This window comes from Rosa rugosa, chromosome 6 (genome assembly GCF_958449725.1).
Source record: "Rosa rugosa chromosome 6, drRosRugo1.1, whole genome shotgun sequence".
In the NCBI taxonomy this organism is placed as follows: Eukaryota; Viridiplantae; Streptophyta; class Magnoliopsida; order Rosales; family Rosaceae; genus Rosa; species Rosa rugosa.
In genome coordinates this window covers 9,800,003-9,824,400 of record NC_084825.1, presented here as the reverse complement: position 1 = coordinate 9,824,400, position 24,398 = coordinate 9,800,003, and the positions used below count along the sequence as shown (strand labels likewise).

General features: G+C 40.4%; 2 protein-coding genes and 2 long non-coding RNA genes across 5 annotated transcripts; 3 read left to right on the top strand and 1 right to left on the bottom strand.

The window, feature by feature from the left end:
* Positions 1-1,050: 1,050 nt before the first annotated feature.
* On the top strand, positions 1,051-2,254 carry LOC133713336 (uncharacterized). Its single transcript, XR_009847935.1, has 2 exons — positions 1,051-1,100; positions 2,026-2,254. It is a non-coding gene; the product is annotated as an uncharacterized LOC133713336 (long non-coding RNA).
* Positions 2,255-8,811: 6,557 nt separating this feature from the next.
* Positions 8,812-10,015, top strand: LOC133718532 (uncharacterized). The gene is made up of 2 exons (XR_009850353.1): positions 8,812-8,861; positions 9,787-10,015. It is a non-coding gene; the product is annotated as an uncharacterized LOC133718532 (long non-coding RNA).
* Positions 10,016-15,975: 5,960 nt separating this feature from the next.
* LOC133717567 (uncharacterized) lies at positions 15,976-20,529 on the top strand. Of its 2 annotated transcripts, XM_062144291.1 has the most exons (4): positions 15,976-16,191; positions 16,835-16,883; positions 16,991-17,025; positions 17,542-20,529. In XM_062144291.1, the coding sequence occupies exons 1-4, from the start codon at positions 16,152-16,154 to the stop codon at positions 17,640-17,642; spliced, it is 225 nt and encodes a 74-aa protein (XP_062000275.1). In that variant the 5' UTR covers positions 15,976-16,151; the 3' UTR covers positions 17,643-20,529. The 2 variants fall into 2 exon arrangements, with proteins under 2 accessions (XP_062000275.1, XP_062000274.1); XM_062144290.1 differs by lacking the exon at positions 17,542-20,529 and having other exon boundaries at positions 16,991-17,410.
* An 883-nt stretch (positions 20,530-21,412) lies between these two features.
* Positions 21,413-23,209, bottom strand: LOC133716190 (uncharacterized). The gene is made up of 3 exons (XM_062142912.1): positions 22,437-23,209; positions 21,842-22,337; positions 21,413-21,682 (listed from the first exon to the last, which is right to left on the bottom strand). The coding sequence occupies exons 1-3, from the start codon at positions 23,207-23,209 to the stop codon at positions 21,413-21,415; spliced, it is 1,539 nt and encodes a 512-aa protein (XP_061998896.1).
* Positions 23,210-24,398: the final 1,189 nt, after the last annotated feature.

Sequence of the window (24,398 nt, the reverse complement as noted above, 5' to 3'; positions counted from 1 at the left end):
CTACTTTGTCTGGCCATATCTTCCTCTACAGGCCTCCGATCGACCTGATTCCAAAAGCAATTTTTCTCACCGTGAAGTTTTCTACAACTTTCCAGAAGACATCGACTTGAGATAACCATCGTGGTGGCCGCTAGAAGACCGAGAAGCCGCACAGCCGAGCTGGAAATCGTCTTCCTTCGCCACCTTGGTTCTCCCAGCTCCGGCCACTATAGCTCGAGTTCTTTGAGGGCTTTTCTAGCCCAGAGGAAGTAGAAGCTATCCCCAAGAAGGCTTGCAGTGATTTGATCCGGGGTGATCGAATTTTGAAGATTGGGAAACTAGGGTTCTTCGGGTTTCAAAACTTGCGAGGTAAAATTCTACTTTTTGGCTTATAATCTGACTTTGGTGTAGTTATGAAAAGTGAAATTGGAGTTGAGTTGAAGGACTTTGATGTTGGGAGTTTTGTCTAATTTTGACTTTGGATGGGTGGCGGTGCCGCCACTGTGATGGTGGTTTCCGGCGACCTCCGGACACCCCAAGGACAGTTTCTGTCCATTTTTGTGTTCTACGTGTCGATACGATCGTTTGCATATATAATTCATAATTTTTGGATATCGTATGATGAAGTTATGAATTTTTTAAGTTTCGATCGATTTCGATCGTTAGATTTGTGATCTGTGAAGTTAGGACCGTCAGATGGACTTGTAGTTTTGATATGATGATCTTATGACTGTCCCAGTGGCTTTGTGTGGTCATGGGCGAAGATCCGACCGTTGGATCTTCGTATAAATGCAAAACAGTGATTAGGGAGGCGATTCGTGAGAATCCGTCCGTCGGATTTTCGTATAAATTTGTGAAGATGTTAGTAAGGACGATTCAGGAAGATCCGACCGTTGGATCTTCGTGATGATTTTTGGAGGGTGATCCTAAGGGCGATCCGTGAGGATCCGACCGTTGGATCATCATTTAATTTCGATCCGACCGTTGGATTGTCGTTTGAATATGTTTTTGAGTTATTGGCTAAGTTAAGGTCATGTGTGATTAGGTGATTAACGGTTTTCCTTGGGTGAGCGATTTCGGTGTGTATTGTGTTGAATTGAAGACGCAGCGGGAATATCGAGGTGAGTAAATCGCACATGGTTCATTCACGAACCGAAATTCGGTGATTTTATTTAATTGAGAAATTGTGGAAATTGTTTTACGAAAATAAATATTTGTTTTAAATTATATGGACTTGATCGACTACGGTCCATAGGTAAGTAAAATGTATTTAAACTATAAAAATGAATTTCTAGATTTTATTGCATGTGAACTATAGTTGGTATTAGTGGTCACTCTTGTGTGGGTGACTACGTATATATATATTTACGTGGAATATATATTGGATGGTGTGATTTACTGAGTTATATTTTGAGCATTACCCTTGGAATATGTGATTTATCTTAGATGTTGTGTTGTCTATGATAATGGGTAATTGAGTAAAGTGCGATAGTTGAGTCGTTGAGATGAATTAAATAAGGAGTCGAGTGAATTGAGAAAAGCAGTCATTCGTAAGGTGAACCTTGGCCCAGGTGACACTTTACGATACAGTTAGAGCTCTAGTCTGTCTGCCGTCATACTGCTTGGGGGATAAACGAGTTATCATATGCCCTTGGGTATGACATGACATACTGAATGGGGTGATTAATATAATTAATCATAAGCCTGTAAGTATGATATACTGAATGGGGTGATTAATATAATTAATCATAAGCCTGTAAGTATAATATACTGCATGGGATGATTTATATAAATAAATCATAAGCCTGTGAGTATATATTGAGTAAGAAGTTGTTTATTATTGAGTAGTTATGATGAGATGTGAGTTGATTGATGCTTGAAGTGATGTTGTACACTTCAATTCTTATGCAAAACAAAATTAAAATGTGCTTGAGTTGATTGTGTTACTTTAAATCGTGCAATCCTTTCATTTACTCATACGAGCTTTGCAAAAAGCTTACCGGGTTTGTATTGTTGCAATCCCGGTACACTATTCAAACGGTGTAGCGGGTAATCCTGCAGGTCAGGAGAATCAGGGCGGTGATCGAGCGGGTTAGAGTATTTGTTATAGTTTTACAGCATTTGTAATAGTGAGGTGAGTTAAGCTCATTGAGCCTTACAATTTGATTTGGTGAGAGTGTGTTGTAATAATTAACTTGAGGATTTGATTTATTGTAATATTGAGAGGTGTGAAGTGTGGTTGTTTGTGAGAAAAAAATTCAGGACGTTTATTCTATTAAGTTGTATAATTCATGTTTCGGATTTTAATTGTATTTAAAATTCGGGGCGTGACAGTTTGGTATCAGAGCGTAAGGTACATATTTGGTGATAATCAGTACTCCCCGAGTGATGGCCCGTCTGCAGCGGATCCCCATCGTATACTCTTCGGTACTGGTATAATCATTGGGTATGTCTTAGTATGGGGTCTAGACAGCGTGTATGTCAGTAGGACGGTAGAGTTGTCTTCTAAGTTCGTATTAGAATAAGTTTAGTTTCCGCAGGTTGTAATCTTCGAGGAATAGAGACCTCTAGATTTAACTCTGATGAGTCGGTGAGATTTGTTTTATGGAAGTGAGGTCCTTTTGGATGTTGAAGTGTTGGTTGAAGGCATAATGTTGACCCATGCACGTACCTAGTGTGGATACGAGTATGAATTGATATAAATTTTGCCTTCTTAAGTTGGACGTACAGATGTTTGGATGGGACGTACGTATCAGGGATTAGACTGGTATAATCATTGGGTATGTCTTAGTATGGGGTCTAGACAGCGTGTATGTCAGTAGGACGGTAGAGTTGTCTTCTAAGTTCGTATTAGAATAAGTTTAGTTTCCGCAGGTTGTAATCTTCGAGGAATAGAGACCTCTAGATTTAACTCTGATGAGTCGGTGAGATTTGTTTTATGGAAGTGAGGTCCTTTTGGATGTTGAAGTGTTGGTTGAAGGCATAATGTTGACCTATGCACGTACCTAGTGTGGATACGAGTATGAATTGATATAAATTTTGCCTTCTTAAGTTGGACGTACAGATGTTTGGATGGGACGTACGTATCAGGGATTAGATATCCTGTTTTGTAATGGGATGTGCTTGTGGAGTTTGTGAGTAAGGTTGAGGTTAGGGAAGAAATTATTGTGGTTAATTCTTCCTTGTGATTGTAAGTTGTTAAGCAGGGTTTAAGGTGCAAGACCAGAGTTTTATTTTGTACTCAATGGTTAGAGATGAACGACCATTGTTTTGGGTTGTCGTTGAGTACTATAATTCCTTCAGAATCAGGATTGTTGGTAGAATTGAAATTAGTAGTAGTTTTGGTGATTCTGAATTTGAATTGAGTTCGCGAGATGTGTCTTATATATGTGGTTGATGTTGCTAGCATCATTTTGGAACGATACTTTACGATTCACAAAAAAAACTGGATTTGAAATTTATTCATTTGAACATCATGGGTTGATGACCTGACCGTGACTTGTGAACCTAGTTTTGTTCAAGTGAAGGGAACTGAATTTTTGTGGCCTTTGTGTGGTGAACTAGTTTTCTTAAGTTTTGGATCGTAATATGGAGATGGACTGAAGTGAATTTGAAGTCGTGTGGTGTTTTAAGTTTACGTAGGCGGGACACTTAATGTTTTGCAATGGAGTTGATTTTGGTCAGTAAATAATTGGGAGAGTTAGAATCAACTCTTTGTAAAATGATATTGGACGATAGTGTGCGCCTTTGGTGGCTGATTTTAGATGAAGTGGTTAAACACAAATTTGAGTATTGATTTTAGTGACTTTGTTAGGTATCCATAGTGGTTCAAGTGAATTACTATGTGATATGGAGTGTGATTCGATTTCTGAATCGCTAAATGTTAAGGATTGAATTGTGGTGAGTTTTTGTTGAAGCAATTGATAGATGGAATTATCGAGATTCTATAAGAGTTGTAAGAGTAACTCTAAAGATGTGGGTTTTTCCTAGCTAACTCAGGATGTGTTTAGCTTTATAAATCCCTAATCCTATCGATGAAATTGTTGTGTTTGGTTTGACTCAGAGGTTACTAGCTAGACCTCGATGCGACTTAATTGATTGTTGGATTCTTTTTGAGTGATTGTTTTTATTGCATCATTATGAAAGATGTGTGCAGTAGAGTTGTTTATGGTTTTGAAAATAGTATTGGGTGACCAAGGTTCGATCCTTGGTGTTGTTGTTGGTTAAACAAAAAGAAAAAGAAAACATGCACACAATCTTATTGATTTTATATTACAAAAAAAAAAAAAAAAAAAAAAAAAAAAAAAAAAAACGAGGACTATGCTATACTAAGCCTAGTCAGCAGCTCCGGATGGATTTAGGCTGAGCTCAAGAGAAATGTTTGAGCCACTGTGGTAACCGCCTGAGCCACCAGAATAGTAACCAAAAGCGCTACCTTCCTCGGAAGTAGCCTTCAGGTTACCAAAGACGTCCTCGCCGTGCACGGGGAACAGAGGAAGAGTTTGAACCTCCTGGTGATCTCCTCCTCGTTGTTGCAGGGATGTTTGTCCTCCTGTTGTGCCAAAAGAGTTGTACTGGTATTAGTGTTGAAGTGTGAGGAAGAATATGAAACAAAATTTAAATCAAGAAATCCTTCATTACCAGTAGAATAGGTGGAACCAAAGTTGAGATCAATGGATCTACCATCATCAGTAGAACTAGTGGACCCAAAATTGATGTCAATGGATCCACCAGCTGGCCCAAAATTGATGTCGATGGATCCACCAGCACCAGTAGAACCAGTGGACCCAAAATTGAGATCAATGGATCTACCAGTACCAAGAGAACTAGTTCTCATGGGCACTGGAGCAGCCTGATTACACCTATTCATCTGCTTCTCTCGAGCCCTGACGTTCTGGAACCAAAAGTAAATGTTCTTACCCTCAACATACCCATACTGGTTCAGCTGGAGGCAGATCTCGTGAATGTGCTCTGAAGTTGGGCACTTAAATCCCTTGACGTAGTAAAGATCCTTGAGGATTCTTATTTGTTCTGGAGTAGGAATCCATCTGGTACGGCTTCGCCAGAAATCCATGTTGGCACTACTTCCAGCTGCTTGGGTGTTTCCTCCCTCCTCTGTTGGTTGCTGTTGTTGTGGTTCCATTTGTTGCGGGGTTTGGAGCTCCATTAGTTGCAGAGTTCGTGGCTCTTGGGTCATGGAGTGAGAGGATGTGAAAATCGAGGAATACATGGTTTAGTGTTTGAGGGAGATTTTGTTAGAAGGATTGGAGTTGTTGAACTGGTGATTGGAGATCTGAGATTCTCAGAGGAAAGATGAGATCGAATCTTCAAATGGAAGAAAAGATCTGAGAAAGAAGGATTGAAGATTTGGAGGAAAAGATTGAAGATCTGAGAGTGAAAAACTGGGGATTTGAGAAGAGAAAGGCTGAAGAGTTGAGAGAGAAAGGCTTGAGCTCGGAAGAAAATTTCTTTTCCTTTGGAGTGAACAGTCGCGTCTCCAGAATGCACCTATTTATAGAACAAGGTGAGCAGATCTCCACCGTTGGATGAACGATCTCAGAATTTGAATCCACGCGTTGGATTAAAGTCGCCCCGAAACCCGGAAAAGCTGTTGGCGCGTGGAGAGCGTGTAAGGGGACCGAGGGAATCTCGAGGCGCTGTGGCAGACAGCTGTAGCCGAAAGCAGATTTGACTGCCGTAAATCACGGAAGGGATAAGCCGTGACACAGGTGGGCTGTACTTGGGCCTGTCTCGGATCAAGGCATCACTGTAGCTGTGGGTGGAGGCCTGATGGGCCGAGTTTCAGAAACAGTTTTGGACATGATGGGCCGAGTTTCTGAAACAGTTTTGGATGAGTTGGGCCGGATTTCTGTAACAGTTTTGGATACGTTGGGCTGGGTTTCTGCAACAGTCTTGGATGTTTTGGGCCGAATTGTTGAAACAGTTGAAACAGTTGGTTTAAATAAAAGGATTGGTATGGATAATAACGTGAGCAGCCGTGCTCGAGTGGTTGAGTGTAAAGTTCGTGTACAAGAGGTCTGAGGTTCGAACCTCGCCTCTCGTTTATTTTTATTATGTTCGTTTATGACATAATAAGTATAAAATTTGTACACATTATATTAAGCACAGCTTGTGCTCCAGTGGTTGGGGACAAAGGTTTCGTGCAGCAGGTTGAGGTTTCGAACCTTACCTCTTACAAATATTTTTGGATCTCGTATATGCTTGATATACGGACGTATATACGGTATGTACGGTATACATAAGTATATACGGTCTGTACGGTATGCATAAGTATATACAGTTGTATGGTATGCATACGTATATACGGTCTGTACGGTATGTATACGTATATACGGTATGTACAATTTCATACCGTAGCCGAGCTAAAAAGTTGTGGGCCGAATAGTAGGCCCGAATAGTAAGCCCAAATTTGGTTGGGCCTATTCAAAATGCATTTGGTTCGGCCGATTGGTAGGCCCAAATAGTAAGCCCAATTGTTCGGCCGATTTGTAGGCCCAAATAGTAAGCCCAATTGTTCGGCCGATTGGTAGGCACAAATAGTAAGCCCAATTGTTCGGCCCGAATGGTAGGCCCAAATGTTAAGCCCAATTGTTCGGCCCAAATGGTAGGCCCAAATGTTAAACCCAAATTGGTTCGGGCCGGTTCGAAATGTGGATGGTTCGGTTTCTTCGGCCCAATTGGCCAGCCCTAATGCTTAGCCCAAGGATTGAGCAAGCCCAAGTCATCATCACTGGGTGTCAGATTTTATTGGCATGCTTTTGGGGATGATTTGTTTTGAGTGATGCATCTCTATTGTTGTGTAGAATAGTGCATGCTTAAGTTTTACTATAGAGATTTACCGTGATGCTAATTGAGTAGCGAAACGCTTTGTGAGAATGTTTACTGTGCTTGTATGCCAGTACAGGATGATGATCTATGTGAAGATCTATGTGATGATCTATGAGATGATCTATGTGAAGATCTATGTGAGGATCCATGTGGTGATTTTGTGTGAGTTTACTTTTGTGATGAAAGAATTTGTGGCCTTAGGAATGTATTTTTATACAAAGGGCTGTGGCTTTGTAGATTACTACAGCTTTGGAAAGGATGGAGATTCGATGGTTAGGTTAACCGTAATCGAGAGCAATTAACTTGCGCTTAAATTTCGGGACGAAATTTCTTTAAGGAGGGTGGATTGTAATACCCGAAAAATTCAAGTTAATTTCCGATGACGTTTTGGAAATGATTTCGTGGTCGTGGACACGAGTACGAAGCTTAGAGGAGTGTGGAATTAGTTCGAACGATTTTATTTTGAAAACTGAACGTTTTAGGGGGGTCAAAGGAGTTGACTTTTTATACATTGGGAAATTGGGAAAACTTCCTTCATGAAAGTTGTAGAGCGCGTCGATACGAGTTCGTGGACATATGGAACGTAATATTCGGAGTTCGTATGAATAAGTTACGAATATTTGAAAATTGGGATTTTCTATAAATATGAAAAAAAAAATCCGAATATTGCAAATGAGGACAGAATTTCTGGAACTCCAGAAATTTCTCCCCATTTCTCTCCCGAGCCCAGCCGCGACCCCCTCCCTTCGTCACCTTCGTTCTTCCTCATCCGGCCACCGATTGATGTGAAACAAAGTGGGTTTTTCTAGTCTCGACCCCCTTTACGAGTTTGTAGAAGAAATCGAAGTGAAATACGAGCTGTATGAGGCTCTACAAGGTCGAGAAGAGAGCCTCGTCGGAGACGAAATCGCTCTTCCCCACTTTTTCTGGGCTCTACTTTGTCTGGCCATATCTTCCTCTACAGGCCTCCGATCGACCTGATTCCAAAAGCAATTTTTCTCACCGTGAAGTTTTCTACAACTTTCCAGAAGACATCGACTTGAGATAACCATCGTGGTGGCCGCTAGAAGACCGAGAAGCCGCACAGCCGAGCTGGAAATCGTCTTCCTTCGCCACCTTGGTTCTCCCAGCTCCGGCCACTATAGCTCGAGTTCTTTGAGGGCTTTTCTAGCCCAGAGGAAGTAGAAGCTATCCCCAAGAAGGCTTGCAGTGATTTGATCCGGGGTGATCGAATTTTGAAGATTGGGAAACTAGGGTTCTTCGGGTTTCAAAACTTGCGAGGTAAAATTCTACTTTTTGGCTTATAATCTGACTTTGGTGTAGTTATGAAAAGTGAAATTGGAGTTGAGTTGAAGGACTTTGATGTTGGGAGTTTTGTCTAATTTTGACTTTGGATGGGTGGCGGTGCCGCCACTGTGATGGTGGTTTCCGGCGACCTCCGGACACCCCAAGGACAGTTTCTGTCCATTTTTGTGTTCTACGTGTCGATACGATCGTTTGCATATATAATTCATAATTTTTGGATATCGTATGATGAAGTTATGAATTTTTTAAGTTTCGATCGATTTCGATCGTTAGATTTGTGATCTGTGAAGTTAGGACCGTCAGATGGACTTGTAGTTTTGATATGATGATCTTATGACTGTCCCAGTGGCTTTGTGTGGTCATGGGCGAAGATCCGACCGTTGGATCTTCGTATAAATGCAAAACAGTGATTAGGGAGGCGATTCGTGAGAATCCGTCCGTCGGATTTTCGTATAAATTTGTGAAGATGTTAGTAAGGACGATTCAGGAAGATCCGACCGTTGGATCTTCGTGATGATTTTTGGAGGGTGATCCTAAGGGCGATCCGTGAGGATCCGACCGTTGGATCATCATTTAATTTCGATCCGACCGTTGGATTGTCGTTTGAATATGTTTTTGAGTTATTGGCTAAGTTAAGGTCATGTGTGATTAGGTGATTAACGGTCTTCCTTGGGTGAGCGATTTCGGTGTGTATTGTGTTGAATTGAAGACGCAGCGGGAATATCGAGGTGAGTAAATCGCACATGGTTCATTCACGAACCGAAATTCGGTGATTTTATTTAATTGAGAAATTGTGGAAATTGTTTTACAAAAATAAATATTTGTTTTAAATTATATGGACTTGATCGACTACGGTCCATAGGTAAGTAAAATGTATTTAAACTATAAAAATGAATTTCTAGATTTTATTGCATGTGAACTATAGTTGGTATTAGTGGTCACTCTTGTGTGGGTGACTACGTATATATATATTTACGTGGAATATATATTGGATGGTGTGATTTACTGAGTTATATTTTGAGCATTACCCTTGGAATATGTGATTTATCTTAGATGTTGTGTTGTCTATGATAATGGGTAATTGAGTAAAGTGCGATAGTTGAGTCGTTGAGATGAATTAAATAAGGAGTCGAGTGAATTGAGAAAAGCAGTCATTCGTAAGGTGAACCTTGGCCCAGGTGACACTTTACGATACAGTTAGAGCTCTAGTCTGTCTGCCGTCATACTGCTTGGGGGATAAACGAGTTATCATATGCCCTTGGGTATGACATGACATACTGAATGGGGTGATTAATATAATTAATCATAAGCCTGTAAGTATGATATACTGAATGGGGTGATTAATATAATTAATCATAAGCCTGTAAGTATAATATACTGCATGGGATGATTTATATAAATAAATCATAAGCCTGTGAGTATATATTGAGTAAGAAGTTGTTTATTATTGAGTAGTTATGATGAGATGTGAGTTGATTGATGCTTGAAGTGATGTTGTACACTTCAATTCTTATGCAAAACAAAATTAAAATGTGCTTGAGTTGATTGTGTTACTTTAAATCGTGCAATCCTTTCATTTACTCATACGAGCTTTGCAAAAAGCTTACCGGGTTTGTATTGTTGCAATCCCGGTACACTATTCAAACGGTGTAGCGGGTAATCCTGCAGGTCAGGAGAATCAGGGCGGTGATCGAGCGGGTTAGAGTATTTGTTATAGTTTTACAGCATTTGTAATAGTGAGGTGAGTTAAGCTCATTGAGCCTTACAATTTGATTTGGTGAGAGTGTGTTGTAATAATTAACTTGAGGATTTGATTTATTGTAATATTGAGAGGTGTGAAGTGTGGTTGTTTGTGAGAAAAAAATTCAGGACGTTTATTCTATTAAGTTGTATAATTCATGTTTCGGATTTTAATTGTATTTAAAATTCGGGGCGTGACATTTTCCTTCTGAGCATTGTAGCTGGTCCTGAGTTGGCTGAAACTATTAGGCAAGGAATGCAGTGCAGTATGCACTACATAATCATCAGTGACCCCCATGTTGAGGTCCCTTAGCTGAGCATTAATCTCAATAAGCTTCATGATATGCTCTCTCACTTTTCCAGTTCCAGTGTACTTAAGGTCATTAAACTCTTTTGCCAGCCTAGCTGCCTCGGCCTTGTCACTCTCCCTATACATGTCATGAATGGCATACAGAAAATCCTTGGCAAGATCAGGTTCCTCTATGCTACCTCTAACTGTGTCTGACATGGTAGTCCTTATAACATTCTTTGCCATCTTATTAGCCTTATGCCACTCCTTATAATGTTTCTTCTCTTCATCAGTGCTCTCACTAGTAAGTATCTCAGGTTCATCCTCGGTTAAGCAAAGGTCCATGTTCTGGTTCATGGCTAGGTAAAAATCTACTTGGTTTCTCCACTTTTTGTAGTTATAGCCAGTTAGGAGCTGAATGGTGTTCAAGGTCACAGTAGGGATTCCTAAAGAGCAAAAACAAAATAAAGTTTTGTGAGTTTTCCATCTGTAAAGTTCTTAAAAAATTATGTTTTATGTTTTCTGTAACTTCAAGCAATATCAAAACCAAAACAATGCAACCAGAAAACAAAAACACAAGCAATACCATATTTCAACCAATAGCCCTTTTATCTAAAATTAATATCATGCCACACTTTTAAGCAGAAGACATAATATTCTGAAGGTTCCAAATCAATAAGCCATATCTGTTGAAAACAAGTTATCCAAAGAAAACAAATCACATCTTTAGACAGAAATTTGTATTCTAAGTATCCATATTTGAAAACAACAGTTATGCATATTGCTATTTGCATTCTAAAATCATACTGTACTACTTCTTTGGAAGCAAAATTATATGCATAATTTTAAAACACAAGATACAATTTTCAGGTTTGTGAACTCAAGGCCTTCTGCAAGAATTAATGAAGAGTGCTTTATGCAATATGTTCATTCAAACCTACAGAAAACACAAACCAAAACGAGCTTGAAAACTTGTTTTCTATCCGGATCAATGATCTTTATAAGAACCTAAGCTCATTGTACCTGTAAAATTTTAACAATGCCAAAAAAGTTTGGGAGATTTCTGCATACATTGTTATACCAAAAATACAGATACAAAACACAAGAATTTATCTGAAACATGCATATCAATCACAAACACAAACAACACAGATATGCAAGCACAATGTCGATTTCATAGGAACACAAAAACATCCAAGAATTTAAATTTCATCCGGTCACCATTTACTCTAGCCTATGCGCACGCCGGGAATGCTTCTAGGGTTCTTGTGCTCATCAATTAACAAAACAAAAATTGAATCGAAACTGAATTTTTCTGTAAAAACCTGATCTTTGCAATTTTCCCAATTTTGCTGCAAAAACTTTCGCGGAAGCATGAATTCAGTAATCAGAAGGCAGCAAGGAATCCTCATTGGCATCTTAATCGAGCAACACAGGGGTCTTGAATCCCTACAAGATGAGTTCATCTTGTGCGTCTCCGTTTCTGAATACCCAGAACCATCCCCTGCTTCATGTGACCGTTGTAATAACGGTCACTTTCTTTTAGTTTCTGAAGAAAGTTTTGGGGTCGGGTCTGGGCCTCGGATCAGCATATGTTGCTTTTGAGCCAAAAAGGGTTTTCTGAAGATGGCCAAAACGTGGCCGTTTTATTGCAAAGCAAAATTTTTTTTTTTTTTTTTTTTGTTTGAAAACCTAAAACGTTTTTGTTTCAAAATATTTTGAAGAACAATGTGAGCCTAAGCTCTGATACCAATTGTGAAACTAATTTACAATCAAGCTCACACAATTACATGTTCTTTATTGACTTTAAACATACCATTGACGTCATAAGTAGAAGCCATTGCTGCAGCTGCAAAAACAAGGATGAAGACGAGGTTGAAGTCTTCTGCTATTCACCAACTGTAGCTTCTGAATGGGCAGAACACAATGCTTGTAAAACGGTGGTGATAACAGGGACCCTAACCTCTTATTTATACAAGTACTAGTCCTAAGAATCCTCCCATAAAGGTTTTCCTCAAGGATCAAGTATTGTATCTAAGAATCCTAATGCATCACAGTTTAGGACTTTCTTGTAGTCCAAATAATGGATTCCTAATCCAATGATAAATACACTATCACATTAGATATCTAGGTTGATTCTTTTCCAAATCCATGTTGTATACGATTTAATGTATTTGATGGTTTCCTAGTTACTCTAGGATAACTTGTGATGAGTCCACTTTTGATCTTACAAACTTCATCCACACGGCCACACTGAAGTCATCATCTTCGTTCTCACTCTGGAAGTATCGATCTTAGAGCCACGAGAAAGCCACCGATTCATCTCAAATGGGTGATCTTGCTAGCCATTTGAGGGGTCTTTTATTTTCCTCTTTTGTTTCTTTTTCTCTGAGTTAGTACTGATCTCCTCTAGATCTTTCCCACAACTTTTCCGATTATGGAAGCATTTGCTAGCTATAAGGATCCTCTATCATAGAGTTGTGATTTCCTATGTCACAATCTAGGAGTTTCATGGTAGGCATCAGATTATGAATTTTTCCTTTTTGCCTTAATTTCTTTATGCTCTACTCACTACAAGAAAAATGACCTTTTGCAAGGAATTTTTTCCTTGTAAAAAACTAGAAATTCCTTGCATTTGAGTCCTTCCAAAGAGACCCTTGCAAAAGAGCAAATACAACGACTTGAAAATTCCTTGCATTTTAATTCACAAATGCAAGGAATTGTTCATCTCGAATGCAAGGAATTTAACACCTGAGGCTAACTATGGTTAACTGATATACAACCATAACTGATATACAAGGACATGCAATTCCTTGCATTTCGTATTAAAAAAATTTTAAAAAAAATTTAAAACTAAATAAAAAAAATTACCACAAATGTCATTCTGGAATTTTTTTATTCCTTGAATTAAAAATAATTAGTTCAACTGTACATACAGACCAAAAAAAAAAGTGTGTACATAAAAAATTGATGCTACTAAGCTATAACAAGATTAGCAAATGATAAAAAAAAACTGGCAACGTCCTCTGCTTTCACTACCTTGAGGGAAATTGCTTCACTCCATTTTGCAAAATTATTTGTTGCAGCCAATATATATTAATGCAAACGTGAGGATTTAGGGTTTATAGAGCTAATAACATCCAATCCCCAAGTTTCGAAAGGGGATGAGAGAATTGCAGGATGAACAGGTAATGGAGGCATGTGTATAAAATCTCCATGCAGTTGGCACACCTTGCAAGCTCGGGCATAATTTATTGAATCTTGTATCATCGTTGGCCAGCAGTAACCTATTCTCTTCAATTGGGCCGTTAGTTTTGAACTACCTTGATGGGTTCCACAAATACTGGAATAAGTATCTTTAAAAGCTTGAACTGCCTCCTCTTTTGATAAACATCTCAAGAGTATTTCATTAAAAGATCTTCTATATAGAGTGTTATTAATGTATGTGAATCGAGGAGCTGTTCACCTTACATAAACCATTTTCTTTGGATCTTTAGGCATTCTTCTGGTTTGATAATACTTGATCATATCCCTTCGTCAATCAGACTCTTCTTCAACTTCGAATACTAAGACTACATTTGCCTCGTGGGAATCTTCCAATCGCTTAAGTGTCATTGGTAATAATCGACGTTCCCCAACTATTATTTGGACATCTCTTTCATTAGGGAAGGTCAAGGAAGCTGTCAAATTAGCCAATGGCTTTGTCATTTTCTGATCAAGGGATGTGGCTAATACTTATGTCTTGAAATTGCGCCATGAGATATTTGACCCCTTAGTGATATGGGATAAGATTCTCGTTCTTGACCGCATACTTATCATTTATTTGTCTAGCAATCAAGTGAGAATCATTGAATACTTTGAAGGAGTCGATCTGCATTTTCACCGCTATTTAAAGGCCAATGATAAGTGCTTCATATTCTGCAATATTATTTGAACACAAAGCCATATATAAGAGAAAATGAATATGAGATTAAACCCCTATAGGGTTTGATAAACACAATGCTAGCTCTTGCTCCTTGTCTCCTTGTTATCCTATCAAAGTATAGTTGCCAATGGGTGATTTCTGTTGAGAAGACTTCTTCATTTGGCAAATCTTCAGGTAACTCGAAATTATCTGGCATGGGATGTGCTACCAAGAAATCAGCAAGTGCCTGTCCTTTATTGCCTTTTGGGACACATATTTGATATCAAATTCTGACAAGAATATAGAGCACTTTTCTAGTCATCTTGATAGGACCGGCTTTGACATTAGATAGCTTAAGGGATCAGCCCTAGGGATTAAAGTGGCACTATGGGCCAGTAAGTAATGCCTTAGTTTTTGGACAGCAAAAACCAAGACAAGATAAACCTTCTCTATAGGCATGTAATTATGTTCAACTTAAGTAGTAGAGAGCATTTTCCTTTCCCTCTTCATTATTTTGTGCGAACAATGCCCCCAAAGAGCTGCAATATAGAGGATTAGGGTTTCCATTTGGTAAGCGCCATTAAGACTGGTGGTTTGAGCAAGTACTCCTTGATACTTTCAACGACATTTTGGCATGCTTGGTTCCACATGAAAGGCACATCTTTCTCCATTAGTGTTGTAAAGGGTTGGCACATTCCAGAAATATTTGAAATGAGGCGAGTCTCCCCTACAATCCTCTCAACATTCAAAGATTCTTAGGTGGCGGCATTTCTCTGATTGCTTTAATTTTGGTAGGAACAATTTCAATTCCTTAGTACCTGACAATAAAACCTAGAAACTTACAAGATGTTACTCTAAATGCGCACTTAAGGGATTCATTTTCAGCTGATGTTTACAAATTCTTTCAAATACTGCTTTTGTCACGTAGGTGGCGCTGTCTTTTCTTGCTTTTGACCACCAAGTCATCTACGGAGTACTCGACTATATTGTGTAACTGTTGAGTAAAAATTGCACACAGTGAGCGAAAATATCACCTAACATAATTTCACTCGTATTCATTAAAAGAATAGAGTTTTAATTACTTCGGGTTCGACCCATTCAAGACAGAATATGTCTTTTAATTACAATCCCCATTACAGGGAAACACCCTTTGATTCCTATTATGAAGAAATCAATTGTAGGGATGTGTGTGTTTGTTTGTTTTTGTGGCTGCACCCGGATATCTGAATGAGTTGTCTACGTACCCTTGGAGAGGGATTAAGCCATTCGTAGTTCAAGAATTCCAATGGGTAAATGACCCATTATAGGGTATTGCTTTTTTGAATAGGAATAGTGTTTGGACGAATTTGGTGTAAGTGAACCAGAGATTCGATTTGTTTTGGATTTGTTTGGAAAGGCTACGACGTTTCCTGGTGTTTGGTGGAATTTGACTGACGAGGTTAGGGATTCAGATTGGATGAACTAGGGAGTCATGGATTTTGTTTGGACTTGCGGTTGCATCTAGTGGGTTGCTAGATTGCCTACATACCCCCAAGGAGGGATCAAACTGCGCGTTGTAGTTCTTGGATTTGTATTTCTGGTGTTTAGAGAATTTTTGTGTCGACGGATGTACATATATTTATTTTTGAATCCGTCGAATGTATTCTTCTACACACACCAGAATTTAATTTGAGCACCCGATGTGTCAAAACTTATATTGGGTCGTGAGAATGGACTTTTGTGTTGTTTCACAAACGAATTTGGCCGGGCCCGAACATCGAGATAAACTGTTTGAAAATGGACTTCAGAATTCGTGGATGAGTGATTCAGCAGGCCCATGTATTGGACACCCATCTTTCTTTCCAGGCCCTTTAGCTTTAATTTGCGTCAGGCCCAATTGAAAGGCCTGCTCCATCCATGAGACCAAACAGATGACTCCATCTTCACCTGATCAGCTGGAGTTCTTCTAGGCGTAATTATCCCAAGCGGATAGATACCAAATCAGAGTGGGGGTCGATCTCAATTCGAATTGGAGAAGGAGACACCTTCTTGTATTCCCAATAAAAGGGAGGGCTCCGTCGCTTGGCTCTGTACCCCTTCTCCAACATGCAGAATCTAAAATTGCTCCATTGTGCGGAGAAATTAGGTAATGATCCCATCTTTGTCATCTCTCTCAGCTGGGGTTTTGTTGATCTGAATATTGACAAGATTTCTAATGTCTTTCGCTGCTGCAGATTGAGCTTTAATCTGCAGCACGTTTTGACAAGCTCTCACATGTTTAAAGCTATTTGTCCTTTGGCAAAGCAATTGTTTAATTGAACCTTGTTGCTGCACTTGTGTTTGTTGTTGTCGTCAGTACTTCAAAAGATCAATTAATTAACATGCCATCTTTTTTGTTTGCTAGCTATTGAATCAATTAATTGAATTATAGTTGCCACCGTTTGAATTTTGCAAGTTCCAGATTGAACATCTAAGCCATGTTTCTTGTCTTTTTGTGTGGTAATGCTCCTAGAAACAATTAAGCTTTGTTTCTATCTTGTTGCTTCCCAGCTTGTATTGGCCTCTCACTGATCACGATCACGGCCTCAAAGGCTTAATTAACATAGCCATTATTTGTTATTAACCATGTCTGGCACTGCTGCAGCACATCACCACTTCAAAATGGTTAAACAAATTAATTAACCCTGTCATTTCCTTTGATTGTCTACACCGCTTCACCACCGGACACAGCACTTGCTAATTGTTCTCTTTCTTTATTCATGAACATTAATTTAGCCTTTTCATTTCAGGAGTCATTGTGTCTCCACCGCCGAGCCTTGTTGCCAATCTTTCAGAAAGGTAGGCACTGCAAAGATCGGCAGTCCTGCTAACTCTCTTCTTTTATATTTCTTTTTCTCTTGTCTGGAGCTCTGCCTTCTGAGTCTTTTATTTCTTTTTGTTTGCAGGTTACAGAGAAAGATTAACGATAGTTTTTTAGAGGGTGAGGCTTTGATCATTTCTCTTGGTTGTTTGGCTTTGTATGGCTTGTTTCTGGGAAGTAGTGGTGCAAGGCTTTCGCTATGGTGGAAGAAGGAAAACAAGGCAGAGTGGGAAGCTTCCTGTGTGATGTGTATTGCTGAAATTGAAGGAAGAAAATGTGGCATCTTGTGTAGATTTCTAGCGCTGGAACTCGGCCGCTAATGAATTGGTTGAGATATTAACCAACACTTGAATAGTCAAAGGCTCAAAGCTAGCAGAACTTATCCTTGACGTTATTCAAAGCCAAAAGACTTTGAAAAATATTTGAATAGCCCCCCTTGCTTGCTGTTTGAACTTGGTCAAAGATAAAACAAGCTTATCTCATGTGTGAATGAGTTTCTTTTTTTTTTCTTTCTGTACGGCAACCATAATTTTTTTTTATATCTCAACAGTTGTCCCCCAAGCATCGTGCGTGAAAAGACTTTACATGTGCGAGGCTTGATATTTCCCACTTACTAATCTGTATTTCTGTGTATAGGTAAATGGATGCTCAAGGATTTCTTTGCTCCAAGCGAGCCCCAAAGAAGGAAGGGAAGGATCTTGACTACGGTCCCGAATACCGAAGATCGTTACCTTTGAACTCAATTAGTCTCATGGCGTCCCTTGAGAGTAGGCCTACCTGGGTTACCACTGCCAACTTGAATTCTGGCCACCTTAGATTCGATCCTCATGTAGAAGATGGTGTTATAAAGAATGTTCGCTATTTCGGTGCTCGTTTTGATGCTCACAAGTTGATGAAGGCGAACAATGAAGAGGACGGTGACAGCAAGTTTCCAGTTGGAGAAGATTTTTACCCTGCCCTTCATAAAATGCTGAAATGTAAGAAAGACTAGGGTGAAGACTTCTGTTTTCGAGGTCGGGCCGTATTTGAGCATGGCATTTTAGAATGGACGGAAACCATCTTAACTGACTTTGAAGACACATTAGACAAAGCTGGTATCTTTGGTGCAGTTGCTGTTTCTCGTTATCCATATGAGTATTGCAGTAATGTGTGGAGGGCATTCTGTGAGCTGTGGGGGCCTTTGACAAATACTTTTCATCATGCAAATGGGAAAATGAGCATCTCTTTGCATGATTTGACTGTTATTGGAGGATTGTCGGTTTCGGGAGAACCATACGAAGAATTCGTTCCTCCAAACAAAGATCTTGTGAAGGTTGAATTATATCCTCCTACGGTTGCAGAGCTTTTGAGGATTTACACCTATCTGTGCGCTGCTTATAAGAGCAGGTAGGTCTACTGGCCATGGTGGATCGAACATTTCTCTCGTGGGGAGATAATTTACGGAGCCTATGGTGAATGTAAGAATTTTGGGGTTCCAAAACTGAAAGAACCGAAGCTTGAGTTGAAGATTTCAAAACAAGGAAAATTGGCTGCATTCCTCGCGTTCTGGCTTAGCAGGTTTGTTTTCCCTTCCAAGAATAAGAAGATAAGGCCTGAGACTTTCTATATGGCCTCTTTGATGGCACAGGGCATCAGGGTATCTCTTACACCCACAGTATTGGGTTATGTGTACCATGGTCTTGGTGAGATGGCTACTCACCCTGTCGGTCCCGGCTCTTCCAACTCTTGTTTGCCTATCCACTACGTCATTGGTTGGCTTGGAGAATATTTTCCTTATCTGTACTCATCACGCTCTGATAAAGAGTTCCCAGCAGGGTATCCTCGTTTGGCCAGGTATGCAGGTGTTCAATGCAGGAGTCTAAGCATTACAGAGGCTCGTATGGTTTTCAAGACCAATAAATCTGTCATGCATCGCCCTATCTCTGTAGCCTGTGAAAAATACCGTTTTTTGCTTGATGACGACAAATTGCCTGATGTGTTATTTGAGGTCCTCGTCTGTATGCGTTCTGCAGTGCTGCCTGTGCGAGTTGGCGAGAGTCTTTTCCTTGAGCCCTATTATCCGAACACGTTTGTTCGTCAGTTTGGTCTTGATCAGAGTGTTCCTCCAACAAACTATCCTTTAGTGTTTCCAAAAGGCAGCAATGTGGTGTTGAGGATTTGTTGAGGGCACAGATTATCCTATATAGGAAGAACACTACCTCTCACTTCTTTATCCCACGTTCTTCTCGTTCTTGACAGTGTACATGGTGGTACTACAGATGGTGGTCGAGAGCTTGTACTCCTTACTTGGGTCTATTGGTGTCCAAAACTTTCACGACTTTGAACGAGCGCCCTCCTGAAAAGCCACAACGTGTTTTTGTCGTACAGAACTTGAGAGAAATTTCTACTAGTCTGAAACAAGAGGTTAAAATCTCAGAGGTGGAAAAGTCTCTTGGGAAATCTTCTAGAAAGGCTCCTCGAAAGTCTTGTGATGGAGCTTCTTGCTCTAAGGCCAGCAGGGCCCATCCCACAGATGAACGTGGTGGACACAAAAGAGTTAGGCTTGAAAAGGTGGTTGAAGAGACTGTTGTTATCCCAGTGAAGTCTTATTCAAATGGTGAGCGTGGTTTAAATGTTCACAGTCCTTTGAGAATGGAAGCTCCAGATCAAGTCATTGAGAATGAAGCGGTTATGCCAACCATTTGTTTGAGTGACGCTTCTTCAAACCAGGCTCTGTCACCATTGTCGAATCTAGAGAATTCCATATCTAATTTGCTTGGTTCAGAACTGCCGTCCTCCAAGAAATATTACCTCATTGCTCAGGTTGTGGACATTACGCTAAAATTTCTTCATCTTCGATGCCAATGGAACTATTAGTCCATGTTTCGGACATCAGATCAAGCCTTGACATGCTTCGCCCTGCAATTAAGCCTCTGAAAGATGGAAAGTCACAGCTTGAAGCGTTCGTAACTGCTATTGAGAAGATGCTAGAGGTGGCGGACCAGTCATTAGCTACTACTGGGGTCCTTGAGCAGAAAACTACCATGGATGTTGAACTTGAGGAGTGTAAGAAATCCAAGGGAAGTTTAGAGTCTCAGCTTGTGGGATCTTCCAAAGAGCTTGAAGCCTTGAAAGCTACGGAATCTGACATTATAGCATACGAGCAGCGAGTTCAGAAAAGGTGATCAGAATATGATGCTAAGAGACAATCTCTTGAAGACAAACAATATCTTAAAGACACATTGCAGGGACTGAAGGATTCCTTGAAAGAGCATGATGAAAGAGGCCAAAAGCTTCAAGAAGACAAAGCTGCTTATATGGCGGAGAAACTCTCGGAGATTGAGCAGGCTACGGCTTTGTATAAGTTGGAAACAAAGGCGTATCAGAGCCTGTTCGATTCTTTGCTCCCGTTATTCCATGTGTGCACCACCCCAGTACAGACTTGAGGTAGTTTAGGATTCAATTTTGGGAGCCTGTTCCCACCGTTTGCTCTTTCTGTAGGACTTTTGTTTCCATTTTCCATAGCTAGTGATTGATTTTGTCCTTTTCTGGATTCTGGACTTTGATGAGATGTACTTCAGCTTTAAAGTAGTTTCCAAATGTATCTTCTTAACCTGGAATAAAACTGAAGTAATTGTTCATTCATTTCTTTCCTTTATTTGTTGTAAACCTCGTTAAGGGATCAAGCCAAACGTAGTTCCCCTGGTTGAATCAGGAAAGGGATTTGTTTATAAAAAAATTTGCAGCTGCACCTAGTTAAAGCTAGGTTGCCTACGTACCCTGTGAAGGGATCAAGCTATACGTAGTTCACCTGATTGATTCAGGAATGTTTAAAATGGGTGGCTGCATCTAGGTTTAAGACTAGACAGCCTACGTACCCCTTTTGAGGGATCAAGTTGTCGTAGTTGTGAAGGGATTGTATTTCTATGCTCTATCTTTGCCTGGATTATCCCTTCCGGTTGTCAATCCAGCGAGCATCTTAAGTGAAGAACTTTTTGACGAACTTCTTGTTGACACAGGGGTAGATACAGTCTCCATCTGCATTTGAAAGCTCATATGCTCCTTTGGTGAAGACTTTAGTAATGACATAGGGTCCCTCCCATTTTGGCTCAAATTTTCCCTTTGACTTTCTGGTAACAATTATGGGCCTTAGTCTATAATTTGCAAGATCATAAGGTTAAGTTCAGATCAAAAAGTTAACTTAACCTTTGTTAACAATTTTGTCGCAGATCATAATTGGTCGCAGATCATAATTTGACTTTCTGCGACCTGTGCTTGGTAGATCTCGAGCCTTTGTTGGACCGCAAGTCTTTTTTCGTCAAGAGCTTCAAGTTTTGCAAGCCTGATCTTCGTATTTTCGTCTAGACTTGCAAGTTGAGTAGCAATCCTTAGTGATGGAAACTGGATCTCTAGTGGTAACACTGCTTCAGACCAGTATACCAAATTGTATGGCGTGCACCCTGTAGTTGTACGAATAGTAGTTCTATAGGCCCACAATGCCTCAAGTAGGCGTTCATGCCAGTCTCTTTTATTTCCTGAGACCATCTTCTTTTAAGATGTTGCAAAGAACCTTGTTGAAAGCCTCGGCTTGCCCATTAGCTGTAGGGTTGTAGCTTGCAGAGAATGCATGCTGAATATGGTATTTCTCACACAGCTGGACCATGGCCTTGCACTTGAAGTATGAGGCGTTATCAGATACTATCTTTGCAGGTACACCGAAAGGGTAAATAATGTTGTTCCGGATAAAGCTTGCAACATCTTCTGCCTTGACTACTTTGAGGGGAATTACTTCAGACCACTTAGAGAAATTATCAGTTGCAGCTAGTATGTACTAATGTAGTCATGAGGATTTAGGGTTTATGGCACCCATGACATCTAATCCCCATGTCTCAAAGGGGTATGAAAGGACAGAAGGATGTAGAGGTAATGGGGGTTGATGTATGAAATCCCCATGTACCTGGCATGCCTTGCAGGCTCGAGCATAATTCACTGAATCTTGTATCATTGTCGGCCAGTAGTAGCCTATTCGTTTCAGTTGGGCTGCCAGTTTTGGACCGGCCTGATGAGCTCCACAAATGCCTGCATGGGTGTCCCTAAGAGCTTGAGCTGCCTCTTCTTTTGACAGATACCTAAAGAGTATCCCATCAAGGGACCTTCTATACAAAGTGTCATTTAGATAAGCGAACCGAAGGGTTGTTCGCCTCACATACACCCTTTTTCTCAGATCGCTAGGCAACTTTCTGGTTTGGCAGTATTCGATCATGTCTTTTAGCCTCGACTTCGAGCACTGAGACTGCATGTATTTCTTGAGATTCTTCCACTCGTTCAAATACTGGAGCAATAGGCGACGTTCTCCAATAGTAATCTGAATATCTCTTTCATCTGGGAGTGTTAAAGATGCCGCCAAGTTAGCTAGTGCGTCAGCTTTGTCATTCTCTGATATGGGAATGTGGCTAACATATACTTCTTGGAACTATGCCATAAGGTATTTAACTCTTCCATGGTACGGAATGAGGTTCTCATTTTTGAATGCGTACTTGTCATTTACTTGCCTGACAATCAGCTGAGAATCTCCATAGACTTGCAAAGAGCCAATCTTCATTTCCAGTGCTATCTCAAGGCCAATGATCAAGGCTTCGTATTCTACAACGTTATTCGAACATATAGCCATGAGAGAGAATGAGTATGGGATTAAACCCCCAGAGGGTGTAATAAGTACAATGTCTGCTCTTGCTCCTCTTTTCCTAGCCGCCCCATCAAAATAAAGCTGCCATGTAGTTGCTTCCGTTGAGAAAACCTCTTCATCTGGCAGGTCTTCTGGCAGTTCCATACAATCAGGCACAAGGTGTGCTGCTAAGAAATCAGTAAGTGCTTGCCCTTTGATGGCTTTTTGGGACACGTATTTGATATCGAACTCTAATAGGAACAAAGACCATTTTGCTAAACGCCCGGATAGCATGGGCTTTGACATTAAGTACCTGAGTGGATCGGCTTTGGCGATCAGAGTAATGTTGTGAGCGAGCATGTAGTGTCGCAATTTTTGAGCGGCAAAGATCAAGGCTAGGCAAACCTTTTCGATGGGGGTGTAGTTGTGTTCTGCCCCCACAAGTGTCCTGCTAAGATAATACAGAGCATTTTCTTTCCCCTCGTCATTGTTTTGTGCAAGCAATGCACCCAGAGATCGCTCGAGTGCCGCAATATAGAGGATGAGAGGTTTTCCTTTGACAGGTGCCATTAACACCGGAGGCTTGAGGAGGTACTCCTTGATGCTATCAAAGGCATTTTGGCAAGCTTGATCCCATACAAATGGGATGTCCTTCTTCATCAGTCTTGTGAAGGGTTGGCATCTTCCAGAAAGATTTGAAATGAACCTCCTTATGTAAGCCAGTCTGCCCTGTTATTCTTGAAAAACAGCCCTTTCGTGATCGGTAAGTATGTCTGCTTCAGGAACTTTTGCTTTAAGCATGCCATTCACATGTTGAACTGTGATCTTGAGTGCATTGTTCCCTGGCCTGTTCCTTAAGCATGTCTTCTTGATTTGACCCTTAGTGGAGCAAGTGTTGTATTTCTGAATGAGACAATGCGCTTGTTCTGGCTTTGCTTTTTCCCAAATACTGTGGAAGTAACCATATTGCCCCTGGGATAGACTGATCAATCTTGAGGAGAGGCTTGGTGTAGCTCGTCATGATTGCCTCAATTGTATCTCTGACTGGTATTAACACATTTTGTCCAGGTTCTCGCTGGTCTTTCTTTGAGTATTTGAAGATCACTTTAGGCCGTATTGTTGTTGAGATTGAATGCTTCTCATCTTTTGGGGTCATCACCTTGACTCGGATGGGCTTTGGTGGCTTAGCAACCTCAGGTTTTTCAGACTGTCGTTCAACTATGCTATCCTTCAATATTCCAGTCTTTAGCTGCTCTGTCAGACTAAAGGTTAGAGGCTTGTAGAATTTGGCATCAAAGTAGTTTACTTCTTCAGCTTTAAAGGGATCCACATCTACCACTACTTTCTTGGCCTCACCATCTGCCAAAAACTTGAAACACTGATGTAGTGTCGAAGGAACAACGCCATATGTGTGGAGCCATGGTCGTCCAAATAGTACGTTAAAAGATGTCGGAGCATCAATCACATGAAATAATGCGTCCGAGCATAGCCCCCCCAATCTCCATCTGGAGTGTAACTGTGCCCATGGCCTTTTGCCCGGATTGGTTATATCCCTGGATTGTCAACATGGATGGGGTCAATTGTTTCACACTTATCCCTATCGTGCGGAGTGTCTTGAGCGGTAGAAGATTCACTGCTGAACCACCATCTAAGAGGATCTGATTAAGCATCGTGTTTCCCACAAGTCCTGTAACATAATGGGGTCTATTGTGGTACTCTGATCCTAGCAAGAGGTCCTCTTCACCAAATATGATGCATTCCATACAACTTGCACAAACTTTTGGTGTGGTTATAGCAACCTCTGCAATTTGTTCCTTGTACATGTCAGGGCTCATTAAGGCTTCAATGA